Source organism: Chelon labrosus (assembly GCF_963514085.1).
Source record: "Chelon labrosus genome assembly, chromosome: 4".
Taxonomy (NCBI): domain Eukaryota; kingdom Metazoa; phylum Chordata; class Actinopteri; order Mugiliformes; family Mugilidae; genus Chelon; species Chelon labrosus.
Window position 1 is genome coordinate 16,734,183 of NC_140340.1, and position 25,877 is coordinate 16,760,059.

The window sequence follows — 25,877 nt, forward strand, 5'->3', positions numbered from 1 at the left end:
TTGAACACTGAATTTATAGCCATTCATTTTGGTGTCTTATAATTTCTCAAATATGTATTTGTGCTTTATTTTTTTTAGTTGAAGATTAGAGTTAGTCATTATCTGTATGCAGTACGTTGACCTAATCAAGTAGTGTCCTGAGATAGTTCTACATGATTATTAAATATATTTTTTACATAAAACTTTATTCTTTCCAGCTGAAACAATTGGTGCATTACCAGAAAACAGTATGTTCTTGCAAAGATGTCAAACATTTCATGATTTCAGCTTCTTAAATGTGATAAAAAAAAATGTGATATCGCTGCTTTGCTTTGTAATTATTTCCAATATCTGTATTTATTTTTAACTATTTGTTTCCTAATTTGGTATTTTTTATATTAATGGATGGACAAAAGCATTGTGAAGTTGTCACTTTGGGCTCTGGGTAGACACAGCAGACAGGGGCTGGCAAAAATATGAAGAAAGAAACATAGATCCAGGTTAATAGGCTGAGGTAAAAAAAAAAAAAAAAAAAAACACACAGAGAAGAACAAAACAGGCTATGGCAGGTGGAAAAGCAACACGGAGACGATCTAGCAGGTAAACTGATGGTTTATGCACCGAGTAGGCTGATGAGAAAGGTGGATGCGTGGTGAGATGGCGAAGATCTGGTGGGAAAACGTGGCCCGGTAGAAGAGGCAGGTCTAAAATGACTTCAAGAGAATTAGTGTGTGGAGAACAGGTAGCTACAAATAATGAATAATTAAGATGCAAGCTGTGAAGGAAGAAAAAATAACTATTAGTCACCTTAGTCACATTAAGCAGAGCTGGAAATTATTTTTAGTTTCAGTCTCATACAGAACGGTTAAAACATATCACACTGACCAAGTACATGATGTTCTGAAAACTTAAAAACCAAATTACTGAATGTAACTGTGCAACGCAATTTTCATTATATAGTTTTAATTCAAATACTGTTTTTTTGTTGTTTTTTTTACAAATACAGTATGTTTTACTATAATGTTAACTATTATTTTATACAGTTTTGAACATAAAACCCAGGACCAACTCATTAGCTATTAGGGCAAACGTTTGCTGCAGTACCGCTACCTATCAGAGGGGGGCGCTGTGGAATCGTGAACGCCACCTAAAACACGTTCTCGCTCTCGCGGTAGCTCCGCGCCTCCACCGGCGGCGACATTCAGAGAGGAGATGGCGGCCAGAGGGGGGTTCCAGTCGGCACCTACGGGTGGTGGTGGTGGAGCAATGGGACCTGGACCGCCGGTACCGGGCGCAGGACCAGGCATGGGCCCTGGGACTCCATCTGGAAGAATGGGACCGTCGTCGGCCGCGCAGAACCACATGTACCGCTCTCCGATGCCCGGGCCTGGGTACCCGGTGAGATATCGCTCCATCTTTGCTGCTGACGCGTTAGCCAGTCCGCTAGAACAAAGCCTCTCGCCGCTGCTTTGTCACCGATGGCTAACGTTAACCCCACCGCCACCGGGTGCGGGCCACGGCTCATACTAACCGACTGCCGGGTCGAAATGCGACCGCCGCTTAGAAACATTTTAACGGGCCACTTTCACGGACTATCCGAGAGTTTGTTTGTTGTTTGAATCTGCTAACCCTCCCGCCCGCTAACGTTAAACGTAGCTAGCAGTTAGCCTAGCCTGCTAACGCTGCTAACTGTTAACTGTGTTTCGAACAGTTTTCTCTCGTAAGACACACAAAGAGTGCTCTGGTAGTTTGAAAACCACTTTAATTTAGCGAGCCTTTAATGCCTAAAAGCCGTACTTCGATAAGTTTAGACTTTTTCGTTTGAATTCAAAAGTTTTTCAGCTAAGTCTACTTTTGAATGAATATGCTACACTAGCACCGGTTTGTATCAGAGCTAGTTGTTAAAAGAAAAAACATGAGAGCTTCAAACTGGTGTCAGACTGCACCGTATGAACTGTGGGTGCAGTTTATTGCATCCCAGCAGATTTTCCATATTGCACAGGTTTGGTAAACCCTCTATCCGCTCACTAGCTGGCAAACTGTATTATACAACAAAGTAAGTGGATCAAGATGGTTACTCTGCAGACTTTTGAGTCATATAAGTGCAGCAATCCCATACCTGTGCTTCTGAAAGAGGCCCATTATGAGGATAGATTTTGTAAATTTGAGAGAATTTATTGGCTGTTTAGAGCTGCAACAGGAAATGGGCCTCCGACTGTTTTGATAAGCAAATATTGTGTCTTATTTTGCATAACTGGTGAAATGTCTTTGAGAAAAATCAAACAAGTTTTACATAAATGTTAGGTCACTTTGAAATTTATGAGTTTCTTTCTCATATATGGCATCGGTTTTCTTTTTTGTAGGTTTAGCTGCTGGTCAGACAAAACAAGACATTTGAAGGTGTCACTTTGGTTCGTGAAAAATGACAACACGTAAACTTTTTACTGATATTTCTACAGACAGAAGTGCAGATTAATCAGAGATGGAAATGATCTTCAGTCGCAGCAATATCAACTATTATAACCAGGGCTTTTAGAATATGATTTTCTTTAGTCCCTGTCTTTAAAGGTTTTTTTCTATGCCAGCTAGTCACAAAAGAACACTTCACCTTTGTAGGTGGTTTAGACTTCAGCATTAAGTTGATGCAGAGGATACGGCGACAGCTCAGACCCTAGCACCGTAACTGACGTGCACCTCCCCAGAAATGTAACTACACGACGCAGAGCGCAAGAGATGTGATTGGTCCGCTTGGTAGTCGCGCATTTCCGCTTTAGTATATCTTGATGCTTCTCCATCTCCGCAATTTTCGATTTGGTTGGAGGTCCAGAGATGCTAACGTATGTGTGACTCGTCTTCGGCGAAAGTTTCAGTCGCCATTGTTGAAAGTGAAGCAGGATGTAGAAACAAAAATGAACCCGACTGCCATAAGGACACAGCGCCGAGTGGAGTTTGGGTGGTGTTTTTACAGAGCGAGCCAGACTGACAAACCCACAAGTATAAATGGCTCGCACTAGCGCTGGCTACATGCGTAGGTTACAGCATCTACGTCCTGCAGAGGTATAAACTCCGCTTCAAACTCCTGGAGTCTAGGTAATGCTGGTTTGATTTCAGAGGTGTGCTGGTATCAGTTTAATCTTCCGTCATCATCACTACACCATACTATATACCACACTGTAGGTATTAAACCGGTACAGCCTACTGTTTGTTTCCTTGTAAACCTCAGAGTTTTCCTGATATAATACATTTACTACATTGTCTTAACATGAAGCAGTGAAAATGGATATGTGTTGTGACAATAAAGTTGAATCTAATCTATATTATATATATAAATGATGTCGATATGACAGCAGTCTGACGGATTCAGCGTTTACAGATTTCTCAGGGATGTAACCTTAAGAAATCCACTTAAGATTTGTTTTAAGACTTATCTTTTATGTTATGTTCCACGAACGAAGTTAAATTATCAATTTAAATCCTCATAAAGTTGCAGCCACTTGATCTCAACTCATTGAAAATCCAATAGAAAAGACTCTTTTCAAGTTAAACTGCTGAATACAAAATATCTCCTGCTCGTTCTGTTACAGAATCAAGGTCCGTGTGTTAAACTGAGATTCAAGGCGAATGCAGACAAACGTTCCAACACTTTCCAGGCGGTGAACGTAAAATCTCCTTTTTGTTATCAGACAAAACATCTTTTTTGAGTAAAGCAGGACTTAAACCCTTAAAAGTTCTAACTGAATTTTCCTTAAGAGAGCAAAGTAGATACTGTTATCCAGCAGTATGTGTTGTCAGTCTCCTATATCTTTGATCTGTAGTTCAATGTGTTTTGTTGTTTTTACTGGTCTGATATAACATTTTATGTCCTATACAGCTAATGTGCTATTTCTTAGGGTGTTTGTATTTAAACGTGGTGGTGATGATGAATCATTTATTACTTTTCCATCACAGTTGAAGTGTCTGCTGCTTAGCTACTGCCGGCTCGAAACACAGTTCATTGAAAGTATCTTTTTCTCCTCAAACGTCCTTGGCTGCTTTCACTCACACAAGCAGCCTTTCACAACACAGTCAGGGAGGCTTCAAACTCTGAATACTGCAGATCTCTGCTTGTTCTCAGGCAAACCAAGGTTGCACTGATGTATAGTGTAAAAAGCACTAACTGATCGACACACGGTCCCTTTCTGCCTACGCTGCGCGGTGTGGAAAAGGCAGAGCCCATTCATCTGGCCTTTATTGTTGAGGAGTCGGTGTCCGTCACTCAAGTCTTCCTCCCCTTACACCCTCCAGCAGAGGGGATAGCTTGTTTTGCCGTCGTCTGTCTCATTTGTTGGACTGACTTCTCGAGGAAAAGCTGCTATCAGTGATTTGCTATTTGTCTGCAGTTCTTGCCTGCACTCATGCAGTCAAATACAAGGAGTCGCCTGTTTGAGTTCTTAGCACTTGGCTTGGTGAGTAGACTGTGGGGGTCGTTTCGTATTTACCTTTCTGACAGGCATTGCAAACATTATTGCTTACTGTTCTTCTATTAACCCTCGAACAGCAAAGTGTGTAAATTTGACGGTAGGAAGAGTTTGTGGTGTTTGGTGCATTTTGTCACGCTCAGTAAGCGTCAAATTAGTTTTCAATTTAGAATCAATACATTTGCATGAGGAGATGCGCTGCTAATGATTTGTCAGCATGTTTCGTTACATTACCACGCTGCTTACCACTGTGTTTTAATCATATGCCTTGTAGAAAACATTGGATTATACAGTGTAAAAATAAGGACTAAAATGGATTCATTGTAAACTTTGCTGTTGTCCTCAAAAGCCTTTTCAAAGCATTCGTTGCACTGACCTTGAACATGCAGTCTGTGTGCTTTGCAGTTTGAACTTCACTCCTACACAGCAGCTCAGAAATCTCAAAGTCAGTTAGAAATACAGACATTGTTAATTCATCATGTTGCTGATTTTTCTGCCATAACTAGCTCCACTAATCCACTTAAAGGCTTAATGATGTCCACAGATTTCGCCAAATCAAGGTTACTTCCTCTATACACTACATCTGTAGGGTTTTCACTGACGTGTCCTTAATTTCTTTTTGTAGAGTTTTTATTTATTAATTTTATTGGCTGTAGCAGTGCACTGCAAATCAGATGGAGCACTTGATCTACCACTCGAGCTACAAATGTTTTGTTGGGTGTGTCCAAAGTGGTTGCTTCAAATGAGTGAAATTTCAGTATATTCGCTTTTACGGACAAACAAAATCTCATGTTTAAAGCTTTAACCATTGCTGCCAAATATCACCTCTCATATCCTCATTAAATCCAATTTACTCCAGATGCTTCAGTGTTTGTTTCTTTGAACAAGAACCTGTTGTTGTCCAGGGATTTATTTTTATTGGACAAGAGCTCACAAAACATGACGCCTAAATGTTTTGGTGCAGGAGAATAAACCAAGCTTTAAACTTTTTATTTATATTCAAGTTGGTTTTATATTCCCTTGAGGAATCCATACAAAACCTGCGGCATAGTGAGTTAAGCCAGTGTGAGCGTTTATACCTGTGCGGTGGTGTGTCGTTATGGTTCTGTGATTATGCTGCCGGTTGTCAACTAGTCAGCTTAGATGAGTTTCTGTGGTGCTTGGAAAGGAGCTGCTCGTGTTGGAGTTGCTGATCAGTGATTATTTGTTTTTACTGAAATCACTGCAGCACATAAAAGGGAGGTGTGAGTAGGAGGGAAAATTTGCAGATACATTTTTGGACCATTCACACCTGTTGGAGTCTATAGCTCCACGATGTGTAGTGTCAGGCTCCGGTGTACTTACAGAGTGGATGTGACACGTATGAATCTGGTTTTAGTGTTTCATGTTGTATGTTGGTGCACAGACCAGATTGCTGCTGTCTGAACACACTTGGCAATGAATCCTATTTGACTTCCAAATAGTCATACTCATGTGCCATGCAGCAGATTGTAAATAAAAATAAAAATAAATACTTTTTATTCAATAATTTTCCCTATCTTTCCTACTCAGAGACCAGGCATGCCTCCGTCCAACCGTATGACCCCGCAGGGACCAGCCATGGGCCCCCCAGGGTACGGCGGCAGCCCTGTGTCTCGCCCTGGGATGCCGGGCGTGATGGACCCGTCTCGTAAAAGGCCGGCCCCCCAACAGATTCAACAGGTTCAGCAGCAGCAGAACCGCAACCAGCAGTAAGTCCCCTTCCAGTGAACAGAAGCCTAATCAATATTTTTGACAAACTAGCTGCCTGAGAAAGAGAGAAAGTACAAGTTAAGAGAAAAGCAGCGTGGATTTGGCAGGATGTTTGTATTTGGAGGCATGTGTGAATATTCAGCCAGGCACAATAATGTGAGGGTGTGATCCAAGTATTGGACACTGCAAAACTTCAGGCCGAAGAATTTAACTGGCTCCTTTGTCTTCTTGTAAAGACCCTCCGAGCCACTCTGTCTCACCCGCTAATTTATCTTGTTTTCATAATTTGTTTTCACAGCACAAAGAAAAAGAAGATGGCTGATAAAATTCTACCTCAGAGGGTGAGTATTAATCGAACCGCAGTGCATGGAAATCCATTAATTCAGGCTTTGGTCGTGTTGTCGAGATTACATTTGCCATTCCATTTGAACTTTAATTTAAGTGGCCCTTTTAACAACTGCCCTTTGTTTAGAGTGCTGACTGTCTGCACCCTACTAAAGATAAAGGCGTGCAGTGTGATGTTGTTCATCATGAACTGAACCAAAATAGCATTCCTCTTTTCCCATTTCATCTTTCATTTTGGCAATTTCTATATATTGTTAGCTATGTCCTTTTCATTTCACTGTAAAGTCTTAAATTTAAACACTGCTCAGTCACACATTTCATTGTTTTCATGTACATGTCACGGAGAGACATACACGCAGCTGCTGTAAATGTCAAGTTACTGTAAAGAAGTTGCTGGAGCAGCTGTGTGCAGCTCGTTGACATTTTTGTTTCTATAGCTTTTGCACACGATGCATATTTGACTGTTTTTATATGTTTTCATTAATTGCTTTCTCGTGGTTTGTTTAATTTTAGACAATGTGGTAATCGTGAAACAAATTGGCAGCACATGTTTTGTTCTCCTGAACAGAGATTCCTTTGTACCTTACCTTTTTACAGTTTGGGCTGTTATACACCAAGCCGGCCATTTTCTGGTGTCAGGCCATTAATGTTCATCTGTGGTCAGTTTTTCTGCTGCGTCTCATATCATTGACGCTCAGTTGGACTTCTGTCGCCTGCTTTTCTGCCAATGTTGCACATTGAGCAGAGGAACGGGTCGGTGAGGGATAGATCTCTGATTGGCTGTTCACCCTAGAGAAGAAAGTAAACAAAACGACAAACATCCAAATACACAAATATCTAATGAATAACCTGTCAACCAACTGAACAGAGTTTCCTAGCCTCCCAACATGCTGTACTTCTCCTGGTTTCCCTTTTTGAACCAGTTACCTAGATGACTGCCACCTGCTGGTATCTTGAGTCATTTGCTTTCATGAAGGCATGTAACAGTTGGCAGTGGTCTTGGTGGAGGACAACTTTTTGGTCCAAACACAGGTTACATGAGGTGACATCACAGTCAGCCTTCTTTCCCAGTATTCTTTGATATCTGTTACCTTTAGAGGTTTGTGCCTGGCAGAAATAGACCCAGCATGTAAAGGAAACGCAGCTGTGAACACGCACTCTCTGGCTAGACATCACTGTAGTAAAAGCAGCAGGTGTATGGGGATTGTAGATACACTGGGTTGTATCTGATTGATCAATTCCTTTGTCAGGATTTGGCAGACGGAGAAAAGAAGCACAAATAGGATCATTTATATTGATGAGCGGTGTCACATGTGCCAATTAATGATGATCACAGATAAAAAACACCTACCACATTTGTGCGTTTAATCGTTGACAGTCAGTCTGATCACGAGTTTGCAAGAGCCTGGTTTACAGCTCAACACTGGTTGTCTCTCAGATCAGGGAACTGGTCCCAGAGTCTCAGGCTTACATGGATCTGCTGGCTTTCGAGAGGAAGCTGGACCAGACCATCATGCGCAAGAGGCTGGACATTCAGGAGGCCCTCAAGAGGCCCATTAAGGTATGATTCAAATCAACCTGTCACTCTATACATCACTCCTGTTCACATTAAATTACCTCCCAGGCCATTTCAGATCCCCAGGGATCATCTAATTATGTCTACATTTGACAGGTTTCTGTGTAAAGATGTTTTTTCTGTGATGTTACTGAACCAGCCTGGTTGTCTGTAAGATGCTGACTCTGCTTGATTGTTTGTTTAACAGATGTTTTATGTATACAAGTTGGGTGTCCTCTCTGTGTCCACATTCAGTCCACACTACTCTGATGTTATCTTAAATTATGAAGCATGCAATCACAGCAGAGCTAATGTAATCTTTGCGTTGAATATAATCTTTCAAGTAAGACAGAAATTTGGGGATTAAAACTGAAGGTTGTTCATATCTGCTGATAATCAGTTTGGACATGAATATGAGTCTTCTTTTCATTGATATTTTCCAGCAAAAGAGAAAGCTGCGGATCTTTATATCCAACACCTTTAACCCTGCAAAACCTGATGCAGAGGACGGAGAAGGCACTGTTGCATCATGGGAGCTACGTGTTGAGGGGCGTCTGCTGGAAGATGTAAGCTTTATGATTGAAATTGTGCAGCTGTCCAGACTAATAAGGGACAGATAAAGCATGTCATGGTGGCGTATTATAAACAGCAGAATCTGAATGTTTTCAAATGATTTTAATTTTTCACAGACGCGCATATCGTACAAATACAAATAATTATTTTGTTTGCAGACGGCTGTGTCCAAGTATGAAGCCACCAAACAGAAGAGGAAGTTCTCTTCATTCTTCAAGTCCTTGGTGATCGAGCTGGACAAAGACCTGTATGGTCCAGATAATCACCTCGTGGAAGTGAGATCATTTGTTTAACTTGTACATCTTGACAAAGTATTCCTGTCTAGGATTATACAGTAAAACTAAATACTCTCTAATCAGTCCTGCACTAAATCTTCCTTCATGACTGTTATAATGTTCTGTCTATGTTGAGACAGCATCAGGAAGTTGGTAATTTAGCTATGTGATCATTTTGGAAGATGACGTCTGTGTCTGTCAAACCGGTTTGAATTAAGGTGTTTCTGTTATTTAGCCTAGCCCACTGACTAAAATAGTGTTGTCAGAATAATAGAAACATGTGTTGTTACAACATGATACAGTTCAGTAGTACTACAAACCACAGCCTCCAAAATGAAAAGATGTTGTTGATCTGTTATTGAAAAGAAATCCTTAATACCATGATCCTTAATGGAGCTGAAAGTTAGTGCATGATTATTTTATTTATTTTCACTAGTGTACGTAATGAACTGGCAAGTAAATGTGTATTTTATGCCTTATTCTGTGAAAAGACCAGTTTTCAAAGTGTCATTTGAATCAAATCAACTGATTATGTTGCATTGTTGCAGTGACATTTGAAGAAAATGTCCTAGATAACTGGAGAATACTCTTTTATAGACCGATCTATAACACATCTGTGACACTTGTTTACTAAAATGTTTCCTGCATCACTTTAGTGGCACAGGACAGCCACCACCCAGGAGACGGATGGTTTCCAGGTGAAGAGGCCAGGTGACGTGGGTGTTCGGTGCACCGTTCTGCTCATGCTTGATTATCAGGTAACAGCTGAGGGGTGCACTCTGCTTGCTCTTTCAAACTGTTTCCCATCATCTTACTTTAATCAGCGCTCCTCTTCTTCATTCTTTTTTATTTTACAGCCCCCTCAGTTCAAGCTGGACCCCCGGCTGGCTCGTATGTTGGGGATCCACACCCAGACCAGACCTGTCATCATTCAGGCCCTGTGGCAGTATGTCAAGACCCACAAACTCCAAGACCCGCATGAGCGCGAGTTCATCAACTGTGACAAATACCTGCAGCAGGTGAGTGGAGTTTTCACAGATTTGATTATATTAAGTTTACGTAGCAAACTTTGAGACACCAGATGAGCCCTTGTCATGTCGCACACAAACTATAGCTTAAAGCTGAAGGGAGGAAGGACAGGGGTGGACTCAGCCTCCCCAGTTTAAAATATTATTTTTGGGCAGCACAACTAACAGCAGTGGTAGCTTGGATTAACAATGACATGGAATCCGGATGGGTGAGCATAGAGCAGAATTCAGTGCCAGTAATACCTTTATCCACTTTAGTGTTTCTGAGCAAACGGTCCCAGAAGAAATTTGAAATCAAAAATGTATGGGTGAAACACACTTTGAAAGTATGGTCGACAGTCCAAAAGAGAATTAGAGGGACAGCTGCACTCTCAAGGGCTATGCAGATTGCTGGAAATCCGGATTTCCCTCCCTCAACAACAGATATTACTTTTAAGAGATGGGCAGGCAGAAACCTGAGGGTTATTGACCAGTTGTTCTGTGACACTGGTGTACAGCCATTCTCATGTCTTCAAGAGAAATTCCTTCTACCCCAAAGGGATATGTTTCGGTATTTTCAGATAAGGAATTACATCACAACCATACAGACGAACATAGAAAAACTTACTTTATTAATATAATTAAACATCAACTACCCAATAAAAAGCATGTTTCCCATATATACAGAAATTTGTTACTAGATATACCAGACAATACTTTTTATATTAAAAACAATGGGAGCTGGAGTTAAATATTATAATTACAAATGGGGAGTGGGAAACAATGTGCATTGGATGTCATAAAGGTATCAATAGTAACATGTGGAAGGAGTTTGACTGGAAGATGAAGACAAGGTTCTTTAAGACGCCTTCCGTGGTCTCTATATTTGTGGATAACCCAGGTGCAAAATACTGTTGGAGAGGATGTGGAGTGGTTGGCGACCACTCACACATATTTTGGGACTGCACACTGATGCTTCCTTTTTGGAAGGGGGTAAAGAGCGAGATAGATAAAGTCCTGGGAATTAATATACTATTCACCCCAAGTCAGTTTCTTTTCGATCTGACTCCTGAAGGCATGTACACTAGAGACCAAAAGCACTTGTTACATATACTCTTGATGACTGCTCAACTACAATTAACGTCTGATGTTTTTGTGAGGCGGTGGCTACCTATAGCAAGGTACCTCTCTAACTGAGGGGAACCCCACAGTATGCTGGAATGTCTTAATTGTCCACTTATTTATTTATTTATTATTTTTCACTTATTAGTATTACTCAGTTTTCTGGGCCCCAATGGGCTTTTCTTGTCTCTAGCACTGCCATACGTAATTTGTGACGTTGTCAAGGAACGTTTGTATTGTGTTTCTCATTAATAAAAAAAATAAAGTTCAAAAAAAAAAAAAAAGCTGAAGGGACTGACTGTCCTCATAGTTGCCATAGGGAATTGCTGTTCTTGATGTCGTACAGTATGTCTCTCTCTTGTTGTCCTTGTGTGGAGTCGCACATTCTTTCTGGGTCACTGGCTTCAAGGGGGGCATTTCTTTTCCATCCTTCCAAGATAAACAGAGGCTTGTGGGAGGTTAAAGTAGAATTTCTAAGCAGCTGAAATGTGAAATAAATATTTTATATGGTTACTTTGATGCTCGCATTTTGTTGGAACTTTACAACTTTCATTTGGGATGTGGAAAAAATAGATTAGAGCTGCGATTGTAAAAGCTGACATCAGCTAAAATAAGGACTAACGATGTGCTCTAGTTGTAGATAGAAAAAACTCAGTACTCTTCAGAAGGAAATTATTCAGACCACGGATATTGTACGCAAAAGCACCCGAGCTTCAAAATAAAAGACTGTTGCCTGCAGCGAAGGGTTAAGCTTAACAATATCAATATATATATATATATATAAGACATTTTGGTAAATGTGAGGAAAACTATAGAAATGAACCAATTTGTCGACTCCAATCATTAAATAGACAATTATCCTCATAATACAGTTTCACTGTGTCAAGTAAATTAAGTCGGTTAACTCATGAAGTTCAGTGTTATTTTTATGCTGGTCAATATTAGGGGGAAGCTTTAGCCCAACAAGGGTTTCTCAGCTAACACACATTTAACACATTTAGCACTGTGTAAAAACACTGCAGTAACTGGAGTTTAACTTTATTTTGCAGATCTTTGAGACCCAGAGGATGAAGTTTTCTGAGATCCCGCAGCGCTTGCATGCACTTCTGATGCCCCCGGAGCCCATCATCATCAACCACGTGATCAGGTGCCTATCAGTGTTGTTTTAAACTTCAGTGATTTTCTAGTTTTATCTTTTAAAAAGTCCAGATCATAATTCTTCACATAAAAATCAGCAAATTGTAGCAGCAAGTAATAGTTTTAAAGCTGTGACATTTCCAAGATAAGAATCCATATTAGTTTATTATTTGCTCAGGTGATATAACCACTGTTTCAATAGTGTGGACCCCAATGACCAGAAGAAGACTGCTTGCTATGACATTGACGTGGAGGTGGACGACACTCTGAAGACTCAGATGAACTCCTTCTTGCTCTCCACAGCCAGTCAACAGGAAATTGCCGGACTGGACAACAAGGTACCGACCATCTGTGATTTGATTCAAGGTTTTTGTGTTTGTTTAGAGAGTTTTAGACAGTGCTGTTTATCTAAGGTTGGAGTAGCGTTTCCTGTTTCCTGGATTATTTATTTTTTCTGGGTTTGATCTTCTGCTAAATCGGCCGGCTATGTCGTGTGCAGAATACGTCTTGTCAGTTTTCCACGTGAGAGCTTCCCTCTGCTGTAACTGGTCTAGGACTATTTTAAGTAATTTAAAAGCAAAGTGAATGTACTTTTTTCCCCCTCTTATCTTCGCCAACTTACATGCAACCAACTGTGCCGATTTTCTCTCATTTCGTGATCCTGCTGAGGCCAATTTCACACATATTTACTCCCTCAAATTGCTGCCTGGGTATTACGGTTTTCTTTCCAGCCAGCTCTGAGGTCGGCGAGGTCTTCTTGACCTCCCACGAGCAGTCATTACCTTGGCTGGGGTGGCTGTAATCACATTGATAAGGCACAAAGCCGTTCTGCCAGAAGACCTCCCTCTGTGTAGTCTTTGTTTTCAGACAACGCAACAATGTAAATACAGGGAGATTGTTTACAGTTTATAGGCGCCATTCTTTTTGTTACTTTTGTTATGTGAGGATTACACCCTGTTCCTGTCGGCCAGATATCAGAAAAGTAATCTAGCGTAAAATGTCTTAATTTTTCTCAGTGTTTGTAGCGTATTTAAACACACTGAGCGATCGCATAAACCAGAGATGAGACCTGTTTTCCAAAACAGAACCTTTCAAGATTTAATGAAATGCTGAAAGGTGGAGTTATATTGTACCTTATCAAATCGGCCCAAACTGGAAAAAAAAATGGATTTTTGACACATAACAAATGTGTTGAATGTGTTTTCCTTCCTCCTTAAAACATAATTTACTGATATACTTAACATTTAGCTTAGTAGCAGTTGACTTCCTGTCTGCCTTTGAATATTTGGAAGCACCTCACCTGTAGATCACAGGAATAGATGGAGGAATATGTGTCACATTGCACTAACAAAAGGGAGAATCAGTCATTAATACATCATATTATATCAAAGGGAAGAAATAAGCAATTAAAACACAATGCTGTACTAAAACACAGTTAAATGTGCAGCTGCACTACTGCCGTTAGTTACAGGAATGCATCGCCGTTAATGACAAGTTCTCTAGTGACAAGTCAGAAAAAGCACCTCTCAGCTCAGTTGTGTAATTCCAGCTCTAATAATGCTAATATATTTTGTGGTGGCATTAAATAAATAATCATTTTTCCCTGGTGTAACACAGTTTGACGTGAGGAATTCTTTGATAGAAAATGTGTATTAATGAAACACCTGTCCTCAGGCTTCTGTTCGATTAGCCTTATTGATAACTTTAAAGTGATGTCCTTCCTATTCTGTGATTCTTCTCAGATCCATGAAACCATCGAGACCATCAACCAGCTGAAGACCCAGAGGGAGTTCATGTTGAGTTTCGCCAGAGATCCTCAGGGCTTTATCAACGACTGGCTGCAGTCCCAGTGCAGAGACCTCAAGGTGAGTTTGTCTGTCGTGGTCTTAGACTGGATCTTCTAGGAACCTTAAGCTCTCTTATCTTTGTCACAGTAGATACTGTACCTTCAACACACATCACCGCTGTTGTCTACATAGGATGTGACATGTCTTTTTACATAAGGAAAACATTTTTAGTCTCCAAAAGTTTCCAACATAAATATGCGGTCCTGGTGTCTGTCTTGTCGGATGAGTAAGTGCTGAGTAAGCCTGACTATTCAGCAGTCGTTCAGAAAGAAATCCCTCATGGATCAGAAAGATGAAGCGGCAACAGTAGCTGTGTCTCCACAGACGATAACCTCAAACGATGAGAATGCGACTCAGCAGAAAGACGTGTTGAGTTTCTAGTGACTCGGCATGTTCTGTTGCCAAATATTGTCATTCTGTTTCTCTATATTACAGCTTCACAGTTTTTATTTCTGTCTGCTATATACATAAGACATTTATTTATGTTGAGGAAGATTGATTCCTTCTTTTGGCTGTATATTTGATTTCATTTATGCAAAATAAGCAAAACTAACTTGGCAGACTGTAAAAAAGAAAAACGAAACGAAAAAAAGAATGCAACAACTGCAAGAACAAAAGTTATTTCTAGTCATTATGGAGGTTATGAAGTCTGAAGTAGAAATAAAATAATGTAGACTCCAGAGATTCAAAAGGTCACACCTGGAAAACAACTCGACAGTTATTACTTGCAGTAATGTGCAGGTTTTGGTTTGACTTGAATAGCATTTGTTCCAAGCTCCAAACATGAGGCTCATGCTGCTCGATCAGGTGTAACACAGGAGGCCAGAGTCAAAAGTAGAGCGTGACACATTTAATACCATGTCTGACTGGATGCACACTCGCCCCCCCAGTGAGTCGATTAACTGCTGACCAGCTGTCGTCCACCTGCAGCATTTGTTCAGCTAAATCTCCGTAAAATTGAATGTCCGGAGCGCTCTGCTAGTTACTTTCACATCAACAGCCCAGTCAATCTTATAAAGACCCAGTGCTCCTTAATTTATCAGCTAGTTGAGATTTAGTTTGGACCCAATAACATCTTTTCCGTTAACAGACCATGACAGATGTGGTGGGAAACCCAGAAGAGGAGCGAAGAGCAGAGTTTTACTACCAGCCGTGGGCTCAGGAGGCGGTCTGCCGCTACTTCTACTCCAAGGTAAACGGGTTTTCCTCCTTTTATTCTTTCTCTCACGCCTTGACATTCATCGTCCACAGGCCATGAATTGGAAATGACTTTGGTGATGAGTCATGTCAGAAAGCTGCTGTCGGGGCCTTCTCCTAATTAGTTTTAAATTGACTGTCAGAAATTAGTTGAAAATGTCCATTATTTCTAGGCTCATCATTTATCCAAATCCCAAAGATGTTCGCTCTAATCTTGTTTTACAAAGAAAAGCAGCAAATTGTCACTTTTGAGAAGCAGATCCCGTTAAGGAACTAATGTTTTCTAAAAGCTGGATTAATGAATGAAACTATAAATGTACTATCCAAAAGGTCCCTAATTGGTTCTCTGTTCAGTGACGAATGAATTATGATCGACAAGTTGTTTTACCTTTAATTACTATGACGGGGAAATATGTTAAACATTTTCTATATGACAGTGATAGCACTGTGAGCATGTTAGCCTCCCAACATTAGTATGTAGCTGTGTTTTGAGTTGGTACAGCAGCTAATGTAATGTAGAGGCTTGTCTAACTACAAGAGACAAAGGTTAGAAACCAGTGAAGCGTGACCAGCTACACTGTCCGTTTAAAAGTTAACTCGATTCATTAATGAATCGATATTGGATCTTGGATCTGGACACAGACCTAAAACAAGTACATTTGAGGGGAGATGTTAATGTTGATATCTCCCAGATTTCATCAAAAATGAATCATAGGTTGTAGCTCCTTTGTAGGTTGTGTGGACACGCCACAAGCATGACCAGTTCCAGTGTCGGCGGGTAGTGGTTCAAGTGGCTCAACTTTAATTTGTAACGCTTCTTGTAACGTCAAGTTTGTAGCTTCATATGACTTCTACTCCGTTTGTTTTCTGCCTGGTAACAAAGCATATATTTTGTTGTTTTATTTTCATCACAACACTGTCTTCTCGTCATTAAGCGTCTCTTTGTGAAATCGTCTTTCAGGTCCAGCAGAGGCGGCAGGAGCTGGAGCAGGCGCTCGGCATCAGGAACACCTAAACAGATCTGTCCGCACGAAACGAGAAGCGATGTCGTGCTGTTGGAGACGAGTAATATGTGTGTGAGATGTTCACTCTGAATTTCTCCACGTTTTTTCTGACAAACGTAGAGAGACGTAGATACTAGATGGTTTCACCGTTATATAGGATGTCGGTTTTTGTTTGATCTTCACCCTGCAGCTCGGCTGCAGTTTGGTTTCGTTTTTGTAGGTTTTTCCCTCACACCAGAGCTCCTCAAGCACATTTTTTATTTTATTATTATTATTTCTCCTGCATGTCTAAGGCTTACCTCGATGCATTCCTTTCATTTTGATACACTGTTTTCACACAAAAGTACAGATTGTACAGAAATGATGAGCAGAGGGAGAATTGTGCCTGACAACTTTTAAATGCATTAAGTTTCTGGAACAAAGAAAAAATTCCTTGAATCATCTGGAATGTGTTGAGTCTGCTGTGACTCTTTTGTTCCCCCACCCTTTTTTTTTTTTTTTTTTCCTTCGGAAAGTAACTTTGACATTTTTAATTCCTAACGCAGCCCGTAACTCACCTGTTGATTTAAATATTGATTGTGATTGTGTTTGTAATCAGTCGGGCTGTTCACATGTCACTGTGTGTTAGGTTTTGACAGTTTGAGGCACAGAGAGAAGCTCAACCAATCATAGCAGAATATACATTGTTGTGGCAAAGCGGTTATCTTTTGTTTGGGTGCCATTTAGTATGAAGTTGTTTTTTTTCCTGTTTTTGTTACGATCAATGCTCCTTGTTTTAAAAATATGTATTATATCCGTACTTGTCTTGTTAGCTAGTACAGATTATCATGGAAGTAGCTAGTATGAGTACCTCTAGTCTTATATAGTTTTGTAAATACTGAGCAGGAAAAAAAACTGTTGGATGTGAAGTAAACTCGTATCACTTGGCCGAGCTTTTTCTCAAGTCTTTGTCTACGCTCAGATAGTTGAACCAGTATTTATATTGTGAATCGGCCCTCGCTGTCGGAGCCCGGTGATTTAGCTCCACGTGAAGACCGCAGTCTGCGGGGCGGCGAGCAGATTCATGGCGTCTGAACGCTGGGAAGAGTTTAAACTTCTGCAGTTTTGGTTTTGTGCATTTGAATTCTGAGCAGAGAAGCCATAAACAAGAAGTTGTAGCTTCTTTGTACACTGACTGAAGACCTGACCTTTTTGGTTTTAATGGCCACTTCCCTGTCGGAGGTTGAGATGAGGGGTCCTGGCTGAAACTTGTTGCTCATTTTATTAACGAATTGCAAGAATACACTAATGAGGGTTTGGACAGGTGAATGATTTGAAACGAGCGCTGGAGAATCTCTGCAGCGTAAAAAAAAACAACGCAACACTGGGGGAGGGACTGTAGAGTTATATGAATCTGCAGACTTTTTCATGGACCAAACCTATTTTTCTGTATGTTCCTATGTTATAATAAAGGATATGTAAAATATTTCTGTGTCAGTGATTTTTAAGCTGTAGCTGAAGTGATGAGAGGTGAAACGTCTTCGAGAAACCACACAACGGGTCCAGTTGTTTTAGATTTAAGATATTCCTGCATGAATGAGGTGTTTATTATTCATCTCAAATGATGAATGAAGAGTTAAAGATTCATTATCTGTTGTCGCTTGTCCTCTAGAGGGTTGGGTGTGTGTGTGTGTGGGGGGGGGGGTATTAGTCTTTCCAAGCTGTCAGCAGAATTCACAAAGAAGTGTTTTCTAAGTCTAAATTCCTCTTTCAAAACATAACTAGTTGTGGAGTGTACTCCGAGTGTTTACTGCAATAAATGTACAGTAATATAAAAATACAACAAACACTACTAATGAGAAGCAACAAAAGTTTTTAGGTATTTATTTTGAAAAGATGTATCTCCTATAATACATTTTCAATACATTGCTAATGATTGTCTAATGTAGTAGCATTTTAATGTTGTAGCTGGTGAAGATATGATTCCCAAGATGGGGCTTAGACCCCTTTTCACGGGCCGTAAGAAAAATTGTTCAGGTCCTGAGATGATCAATGGTGCCCAGAAAAAAAAAAAAGTTTGTTTTTTAGATATATTTTTTCATCTTTGAAAACTTGTGAACAGCCCTGCCTCCGAATTGTAAAGGGTCGTTTCTTGGTCGAGTTCAGATGTTTGGAAACCACTGGTTTAATATGTAATGCTGCGCTGTGATTCATTGATGATTTTTAAACTCATAATTTGAAAGCCAATACAGTGAAGTAATATAGTACTTTTAGACAAGATGTTAAATTAGAAATACAAGATCAAAGTACAAGTATTTGAAAATGGAAAACAGTAGTACGTTTGTCTGAATAATAGAAGTCAAAGTCAAATAATGAAGCTAAATCAGAAGTTTCCTCCTGAGATGGAGCTGAGTATAAGGTGTAGGTATAAACTTTTGCATTGTAGTTACATCAGTAAGTAACAATAAAATAAGATGAGAGACTGATATTTAGCGTGATAAATGATGATTATTATTATTGATATTTATTATTATGATCATTGCAGTAGATTTTTTAGACTTTTATGTGGACTTTGACCAGCCAGTCTTTAGATGAGGCCCTGCTTGTGCTACATTTCTCCACTGCAGTCTGCACTAACAGAGGCCCATGCGGAGGCCCGTGTGCATTTCAAATGTACCATCTTAATGTGAAAGGAGCAGATGTTTGGCTAGAAGTTTATGGTTTCATAACTTAGAAATATACGTTCAAAGTGAAACTATCTCAAAATGATATATACAGTATTTACAATATTGTGTACTATATGTACAAATGTTTGAGCAACCCAGTGATTAATCACTTCACAAAAAGTATCTTAAGTAATAAAATAAGAAATATTGGACTGACTGATACACAATCTTGATAAATGATCATAACAGTAGATTCCTCTTAGTTGCTTTTATGCAGACATTGACTATGTGGTGTTTAGATATGGCCCTCTTTGTGCCAGTATAATGACTCTGTTTTACATTTTTGTTCTTGTCTGTGAAAAAAAAATAAATCAAACTACAAGCAAAGTCATGCAACTGTAAATTTCTCCAGACTAATAGAGGCCCATGCTGTAGCCCATGTGCAGTTTAAATGTAAAATCTTCATGTGAAAGGACACAAGTAACTGTGGTTTGAATGAAGTTTAATGTTTCAAAACTTAGAAGGTTCTCAGTAAAAGCATCTCAAAATTACACATAACTACACTGTTTTACTTGTGGACCCTGACGATTAATCACTTCACAATAGATGTAGATGAAGCATCCTGTGTAATAAAACAATAAAAGCTTTGGTTTGACTAATACATAATTTTGATAAATGATCATTAAAGTGGATTTCTCTATTTCTGTTACACAGACACTGACTAGCTGGTCTATAGAGGAGGCCCTCCTTGTACTAACATAAAGACTCTGTGGTTTACTCTATTTTCTTTTACCCACAGAGTTATTCTGCTTTGGAAAACAACATTTGAAAACTTTTTGAGTCGTGTGATGGTTATTTTTTTCCCCATGCAGTCCAGACTAATGGGGGCCCATGTGCAGTTTAAAATATGTAAAATCTTATTGTGAAATGTAATGTTTGATAAATGCAGTTAAGTAAAAATGACATTTAGAAATTAGAAATACAAGTTTCAGTCATTGTTAAAACTTATATATTATTAAATTATTATCTCAGAATTGTACATAACCCTAGCATTGGAGTAATAGTTTACAAATATATGATTTTTAAATTAAAAATAAATGTATATATTGTATATATGTATATATGTAAATAAATTATAAAAGATCAGTGGTACAAAGTAAAAGTATGTCAAAGTATTTTGTGTTTAGTTGACAAATCATTCGCTTTTTAATAAAAAAACTGAATTATTAATCACTTGGTTGCACATTAATTCGAATAAAGTCTATCATAACTCATCGGATCCTGTCAGCTGGGACAGAGGATCTCTTTGAATGCATTTTACTTACACTGTCTTCATGATTTAATCAAGCTGATTTATTTCCATGAACTGAACTTGAACTTCGCCCCGCCGCTTCTGCGCACCACCAGGAGAGGGTGTGTCTCTGCCGTGTGTCCGCTATAAATGCAGTCTCTCCGGGCTGTGGTCCGTCTTACGCGCCGGCGACAGCTCCGCCTGGGAGGTCAGAGACGGGATGGCAGCGCCGAAGAAAGTCTGTGTGATCGGCTCTGGTAACTGGTGAGTGAAAGGCTTTCGGTGCACGTGAATGAGCTTCAGGTAAACTTTCAGATGAACTCTGGAGGCTGGAGTTTAAACAGGACGGAGGTGCGTTGGTGCTGGTGCGCAACAATCTTAGACTTAAATCTAGTCACCATATATCAGTATTTTTTGTTCTGTGGATAAGATTTCACGCAGAGAATTTTTTATTTTTTGTGTGTGTGTGTGTGTGAATGCAGTTTAAGCGTTGGGCAACCTTTCAGCCTTTGTTGGCATCTAATAAATGACTTATAAAGTTCATGAAGTCGCCGGCTGTTTTGCGAGGCTGCAGAGAGGAGAGAGGAGATCTCCTGCATGCGATGACCTTTGACGCCTCAGCATAAACTCCTTATTGAAGATGGTATTTTATCACTCTGCAGCTCTTACGCTGAGTCAGCCTTTGTGCGGTGTTCATGTCCCTCAGCCTGCATGACATTCAGAGTAGTCAGAGCTGGAAGCAGCGTGCAGGACTCATTTAATTTTGGACTGCAGTAAAAGCAAAGAAAATATTAGTAGAGGCAGCAGAATGGGCTCTCGGCAGTGTTTATGTTGTCCCATTTTCACACATTTGGGTGGTTTAGTCTTGATTAATTCAACTGTCATTCTGTTTTGTAAAATCTTCCAGTGTGATCTATCTAGAAATAATATACCAAGCTCAGGATAAGGAAATCATCTGGATATAATGTAAAAAGATAATAAAACTTGGACTGACTGACACTTAATCTTGATTAAGGATAATTAAATGGATTTCTCTCTCGCTGCTTTTGTGCAGACTTTGACTAGCTGGTCTTTGGATGAGGGCCTCCTTGTGCTATAATAATAGCCTCTTGCATTTTTCACCTGTAGAGTTATTCTTACCTGGAAAAGCATTTGAAAACTATTTAAGCCATGTGACTGTAAATTTCTCCACTCCAGTCCAGTCTGATGGAGGCCCATGTGCCGGCAGGAGGTTGTTCTCTGGTAGGGATACGCTGAAATAGGCTGCTTCAAATCTTTAAATGAACAACTGACTGTAACGGCACATGAAGATTTTATTGTGTTTGGCACAAACAGCTTTGACAAGATTCTAAATATCAGCAGTCGTTGACATGAGGACATTACCGTTTGTAAAAGAATGCACCAATCAGAGGAAACATGGCTGTTTTGAGCCAAATGTGGACAATGTCTCAACCTCTGTCTCTGTGTCACTGCGACACAACTGAGAAACTGTTTGGAAGAATGTGGAGGACAGCTGAGCATTTTTTATTTTATTTTTTAGGACGCAGTAAATTCATGCTGCCTTTGTCCTGACAGCGGAGTGGTCATCACGTGTCCTTTTGTCCACAGGGGCTCTGCCATTGCCAAGATTGTGGGCGCCAACGCGGCCAAGTATGACAAGTTCAACACCACAGTGAACATGTGGGTGTTCGAGGAGACGGTGAACGGCCGCAAGCTCACGGAAATCATCAACACAGACCATGAGAATGTGAAGTATCTGCCCGGTCACAAGCTGCCCCCCAACGTGGTGAGCCCGAAAGCATCCATTCTCCCTCTCATTTTATTGTGGCCGTACGGTGGAAGAGCCGCCCTAACTTGTCTCCGTTCAACAGCTGGCGGTTCCAGACTTGGCCGAGTCCGTGAAGGGAGCCGACATCCTGATCTTCGTGGTCCCTCACCAGTTCATCATGAGGGTGTGCGACACCATCAAGAGCCACATAAAGGCGGATGCTGTGGGAATGTCGCTGATCAAGGTAACATCCTTCCCCACGTAAACACTGAAGCATGAGGAAATACTTTGACTGACCCCGTCTCTGTTTGCCGCAGGGTGTCGATGCGAGTCCGGAGGGTCTAAAGCTGATCTCAGACGTCATCAGAGGGAAACTGGGCATCACCATGACGGTCCTCATGGGGGCAAACATCGCCAACGAGGTCGCTGATGAGAAGTTCTGCGAAACAACCATCGGTATCGAGTTTACTTTTTTTATAATAAATAAAACCGCAAGAAGTGGTAAAAAAAAAATAGCACAATACTATAACTGAAACAAATAAACATTTCAGGACACAGTATCAAACAGGCTATAGACCGGTGTTTGTAGTAGACATCTTCAGGGGACCACTGGAAGACAGCTGATGTTTAATTAAATTATATTTGTTCAGTATCTTCAAGCACATTTTATTAAGTTTGTCATTTCTGGACGCAGGCTGCAAAGACAAAGCACACGGGCCGCTGCTGAAGGAGCTGATGCAGACCACCAACTTCCGTGTGACTGTGGTGGAGGAGTCTGATGTTGTGGAGATCTGTGGGGCACTCAAGGTTTTTCTACTTCACCAAACTACTCTAGTTGTGAACTATTATTTTTCTTAAAAAAAAAAAAAATATGTAAGGCCAGAGGTTCTGTATGCTCTAAAGGAGTCTGTGTTCAGTGTTTTGTAGACATCTACTGATACTTGATCATTTTGAAATACTTTTAAGAGACTGGTCAGCTTTAAACAAGAATAACAGCAAAGAATTTCACAGAATCTGCTACCAGATATGGGATCAAGTGGAGAGCAAAGATGACTGTTGTCGAAAAACTATTTCCTATCTAAACAACTAGATTGAAGTGCTTACGTAAAGTAAACAGCCACAGCAGCTTTACCTTTAATCCTCCCCGCAGAACATTGTGGCAGTAGGAGCCGGTTTCTGCGACGGCCTCGGATTCGGCGACAACACCAAGGCCGCCGTGATTCGCCTCGGCCTCATGGAGATGATCTCCTTCGCCAAAGTCTTCTGCACGGACTGCCCCGTCTCCTCCGCCACCTTCCTGGAGAGCTGCGGCGTCGCCGACCTCATCACGACCTGCTACGGCGGACGCAACCGCAAGATCGGAGAAGCGTTTGCCAAAACAGGCAAAGTATGGAGGAGATTTTGTTTGCTTTGTGCCTCACTTTGATGACACCTGACTGCCTTCATGTGAAATAACATGACACCGTCGTTCCCTTCTTTAGAGCATCGAGCAGTTAGAGAACGAGCTGCTGAACGGCCAGAAGCTTCAAGGTCCAGCAACGGCAGCTGAGGTCCATCAAGTCCTGAAGCAGAAAAACATGGTGGAAAAGTAAGTCTGTCTCATGTTTCATTAAGATTATGACAAGTTGGATATTTGACATGTCTACAATGACTGAGATGTTTTCTGAGACGAATGGGTTAAACTTGCACTGAAGAAGGTTATGTCATGTAGAAATGCATTTAAGGGAATAGTTATGGGAAATATGCTCATCTGCTTTTTTGTGGAGAGTCACATGAGATTATCAGTGCCAGTGTTATATCTGTATAGTAAATATGAGATTGCCGTCAGCAGCAAGTTGGTTTAGCTTAGCATAATAACCACAAAGCATGGGGTAATGGCTTGCCAGGCTCTGTCAAAAGGGAACAAAATCCACATATCAGCACCTCTTTATATTGTATTACGGCTACTGCTTAGACTTTATGCAAAGCTGATTTATAAAGCCAATCCATATAGCCCAGACTTTACTGTACAGATTATGGACTGTATGTAAAGACAGAGAAAACCTCTGTGGCATGACCCATAGGTCTCCCGAAGAGTCTTTGAAGCTCAGTGTGGCCCCTCTGGCTGTCACCATGTTGGCAACTAAATGGGTAAAGAGGTGGAGAGTGACTGGAGCTGAGGTGTGTGGGTAATGATTAGGCAGACAGCCAGCAACCAGGGAGGGCAGCCACTTATCAATCAAAGCAGCCACAGAAAAATTATGCATGTATTTTTTTGTACTAGGCTGTAAATATGACTATGGCTGCAGTAAAATTGGGTATTTTAACGTGGAGGTGTATGACTCACTTTGGGAGGGAGCCTCAGGTGGTCATTTGAGGAAGTTCAGATTTTAGCTCTTCCCAATCGGCTTCGTTTTTCCAGCCATGCAGGTTGCAACATGATACAGACATGAGGGTGGTGTTTTTTCCCCCCTAAATGTAAAGCCATTTCTTTAACAATGTCCTCCATTCTCTCTCTCCCCTCCAGGTTTCCTTTGTTCACTGCCGTTTATGAGATCTGCTTCAACGGTCACCCAGTCACAGAGTTCATCAAGTGTTTGCAAAACCACCCAGAGCACATGTGAAGGACCGACACGAGGACTCGTGAATGGCTGGAAGTTGGGAAAGACTTTTAAACTAGAACTACTGTATAACCAAGGAGTTTATATGGGGGGCAGGTTGGGGGAAGTGTGTGCCTAATCCTAACTCCACTCTTGTTTGAGTTTCAAACAGAGAAAGTTAAAAAAAAAAAAAAATGGAGCCTAGTTTCCCTCCTCATACCTGAGCTGCTGTGTTGACCTGCCGACAGCAATTCTGCCTCCACTTCTGTTTTTCCTGAGTAGTGTATAGTAGCATAAATCTTCCAAGTCTTAAAGGTTTTAAGTAATTACTCAATTCACAACCACACAGTCCATGAGCTGAACGTTAGGAGATGTTACATAACTCCTTGAGCAAAAGTGCCTTTCAATGTCAAACAAAGCTCTGAACAAAAAACTGATTTCTGTTCTGGTCTTCATGAGACGGAGGAATCATTTTACAAGATTTATTTTGGAATAAATTATTGAATTCGTTTTACTTTGTGTGACTGTTGTTGTTTTCTTTTAAACTCGCTGCCTGCAGGGAACACCCATATGCACTCGCTGTAACCTGACCTGAGCTCAGCCTGGCTGCTACTCAAAACTCTTCACCTTTACCATTTTCTCTGCCGACTACTTTAACCTTTCATCAAGTGCTGCCTCGGCCACGGTCCTCCCAAACGGTGTTCCATATTGTACGGCTTAGATCACTGCTTGTGCTGCTGTTAACTGAGTGTGATTATGACATGATATTTCTTCATAATGAAACAAAACTTCCTTCAGACTTTTTTTTACCCAACTCGATTAAATCATAAATATCTCTGGGGATGCAATTACAGCCATCTGTCTGTCTCAATACGCCAACATCACACATACAGTCCCCGCAAGTCGCTGGTCTCCCGTTTCCTCTGGCCTCCAAATCAAACTTTGAATATCCTGCCTTGTTAGTATCCTAATTAATCTAATTCTAAAGCCAGATCCTCTTCGTGCATATCCTTTGATATCAAAAAACATCTTTTATTTTTTAAATATTCATCATCTCTGTTGCTTAGTTATGTGTCTGGACTGTGAAGTTACATCACTGGCCACTTGTTTAATATTGGATTCCCTCACTGAGATCCTTCGCATAGCTACTGAGTCAACCGCCCTGTGAGATTTCTAATAATACCCCACTCCAAAGGGGCAAATGTCCATCTATAATTAGACAGCAGACAGAGCTGCAGCTGCCATAGGAGGGATGCTGTAATTTGAAATACTAAGGCATTGTGTGGTCATTTATATGTTTTGTATATTTAAAATGAAAAAATGCAAATACTTATGATGAGTATCAGTGAGGTGCAGTGCATATTT

At 40.5% G+C, this 25,877-nt stretch overlaps 2 protein-coding genes across 2 annotated transcripts; both read left to right on the plus strand.

The window, feature by feature from the left end:
- Window positions 1-1,191: 1,191 nt before the first annotated feature.
- Window positions 1,192-17,694, plus strand: smarcd1 (SWI/SNF related BAF chromatin remodeling complex subunit D1; the record flags this gene model as incomplete). The annotated part of the gene is made up of 13 exons (XM_084543092.1): window positions 1,192-1,377; window positions 5,988-6,166; window positions 6,466-6,508; window positions 7,951-8,073; window positions 8,511-8,633; window positions 8,799-8,915; window positions 9,572-9,673; window positions 9,773-9,934; window positions 12,094-12,191; window positions 12,384-12,519; window positions 13,924-14,046; window positions 15,119-15,220; window positions 16,187-17,694. 13 exons carry the CDS (start codon window positions 1,192-1,194, stop codon window positions 16,238-16,240), a joined length of 1,548 nt encoding a protein of 515 aa, XP_084399218.1. The 3' UTR covers window positions 16,241-17,694.
- Window positions 17,695-20,355: 2,661 nt separating this feature from the next.
- gpd1b (glycerol-3-phosphate dehydrogenase 1b) lies at window positions 20,356-25,026 on the plus strand. Its single transcript, XM_084543850.1, has 8 exons — window positions 20,356-20,429; window positions 21,774-21,951; window positions 22,037-22,177; window positions 22,251-22,389; window positions 22,628-22,740; window positions 23,084-23,320; window positions 23,415-23,521; window positions 24,440-25,026. Exons 1-8 carry the CDS (start codon window positions 20,386-20,388, stop codon window positions 24,534-24,536), a joined length of 1,056 nt encoding a protein of 351 aa, XP_084399976.1. The 5' UTR covers window positions 20,356-20,385; the 3' UTR covers window positions 24,537-25,026.
- The last annotated feature ends 851 nt before the right edge of the window (window positions 25,027-25,877 follow it).

Coding starts and splice junctions, on each gene's coding strand:
- gpd1b (XM_084543850.1), top strand. CDS start 20,386: ATGGCAGCGCCGAAGAAAGTCTGTGTGATCGGCTCTGGTAACTG. Junction 20,430..21,773: donor GTGATCGGCTCTGGTAACTG/GTGAGTGAAAGG, acceptor TTTTGTCCACAG/GGGCTCTGCCATTGCCAAGA. Junction 22,390..22,627: donor GTTCTGCGAAACAACCATCG/GTATCGAGTTTA, acceptor TTCTGGACGCAG/GCTGCAAAGACAAAGCACAC.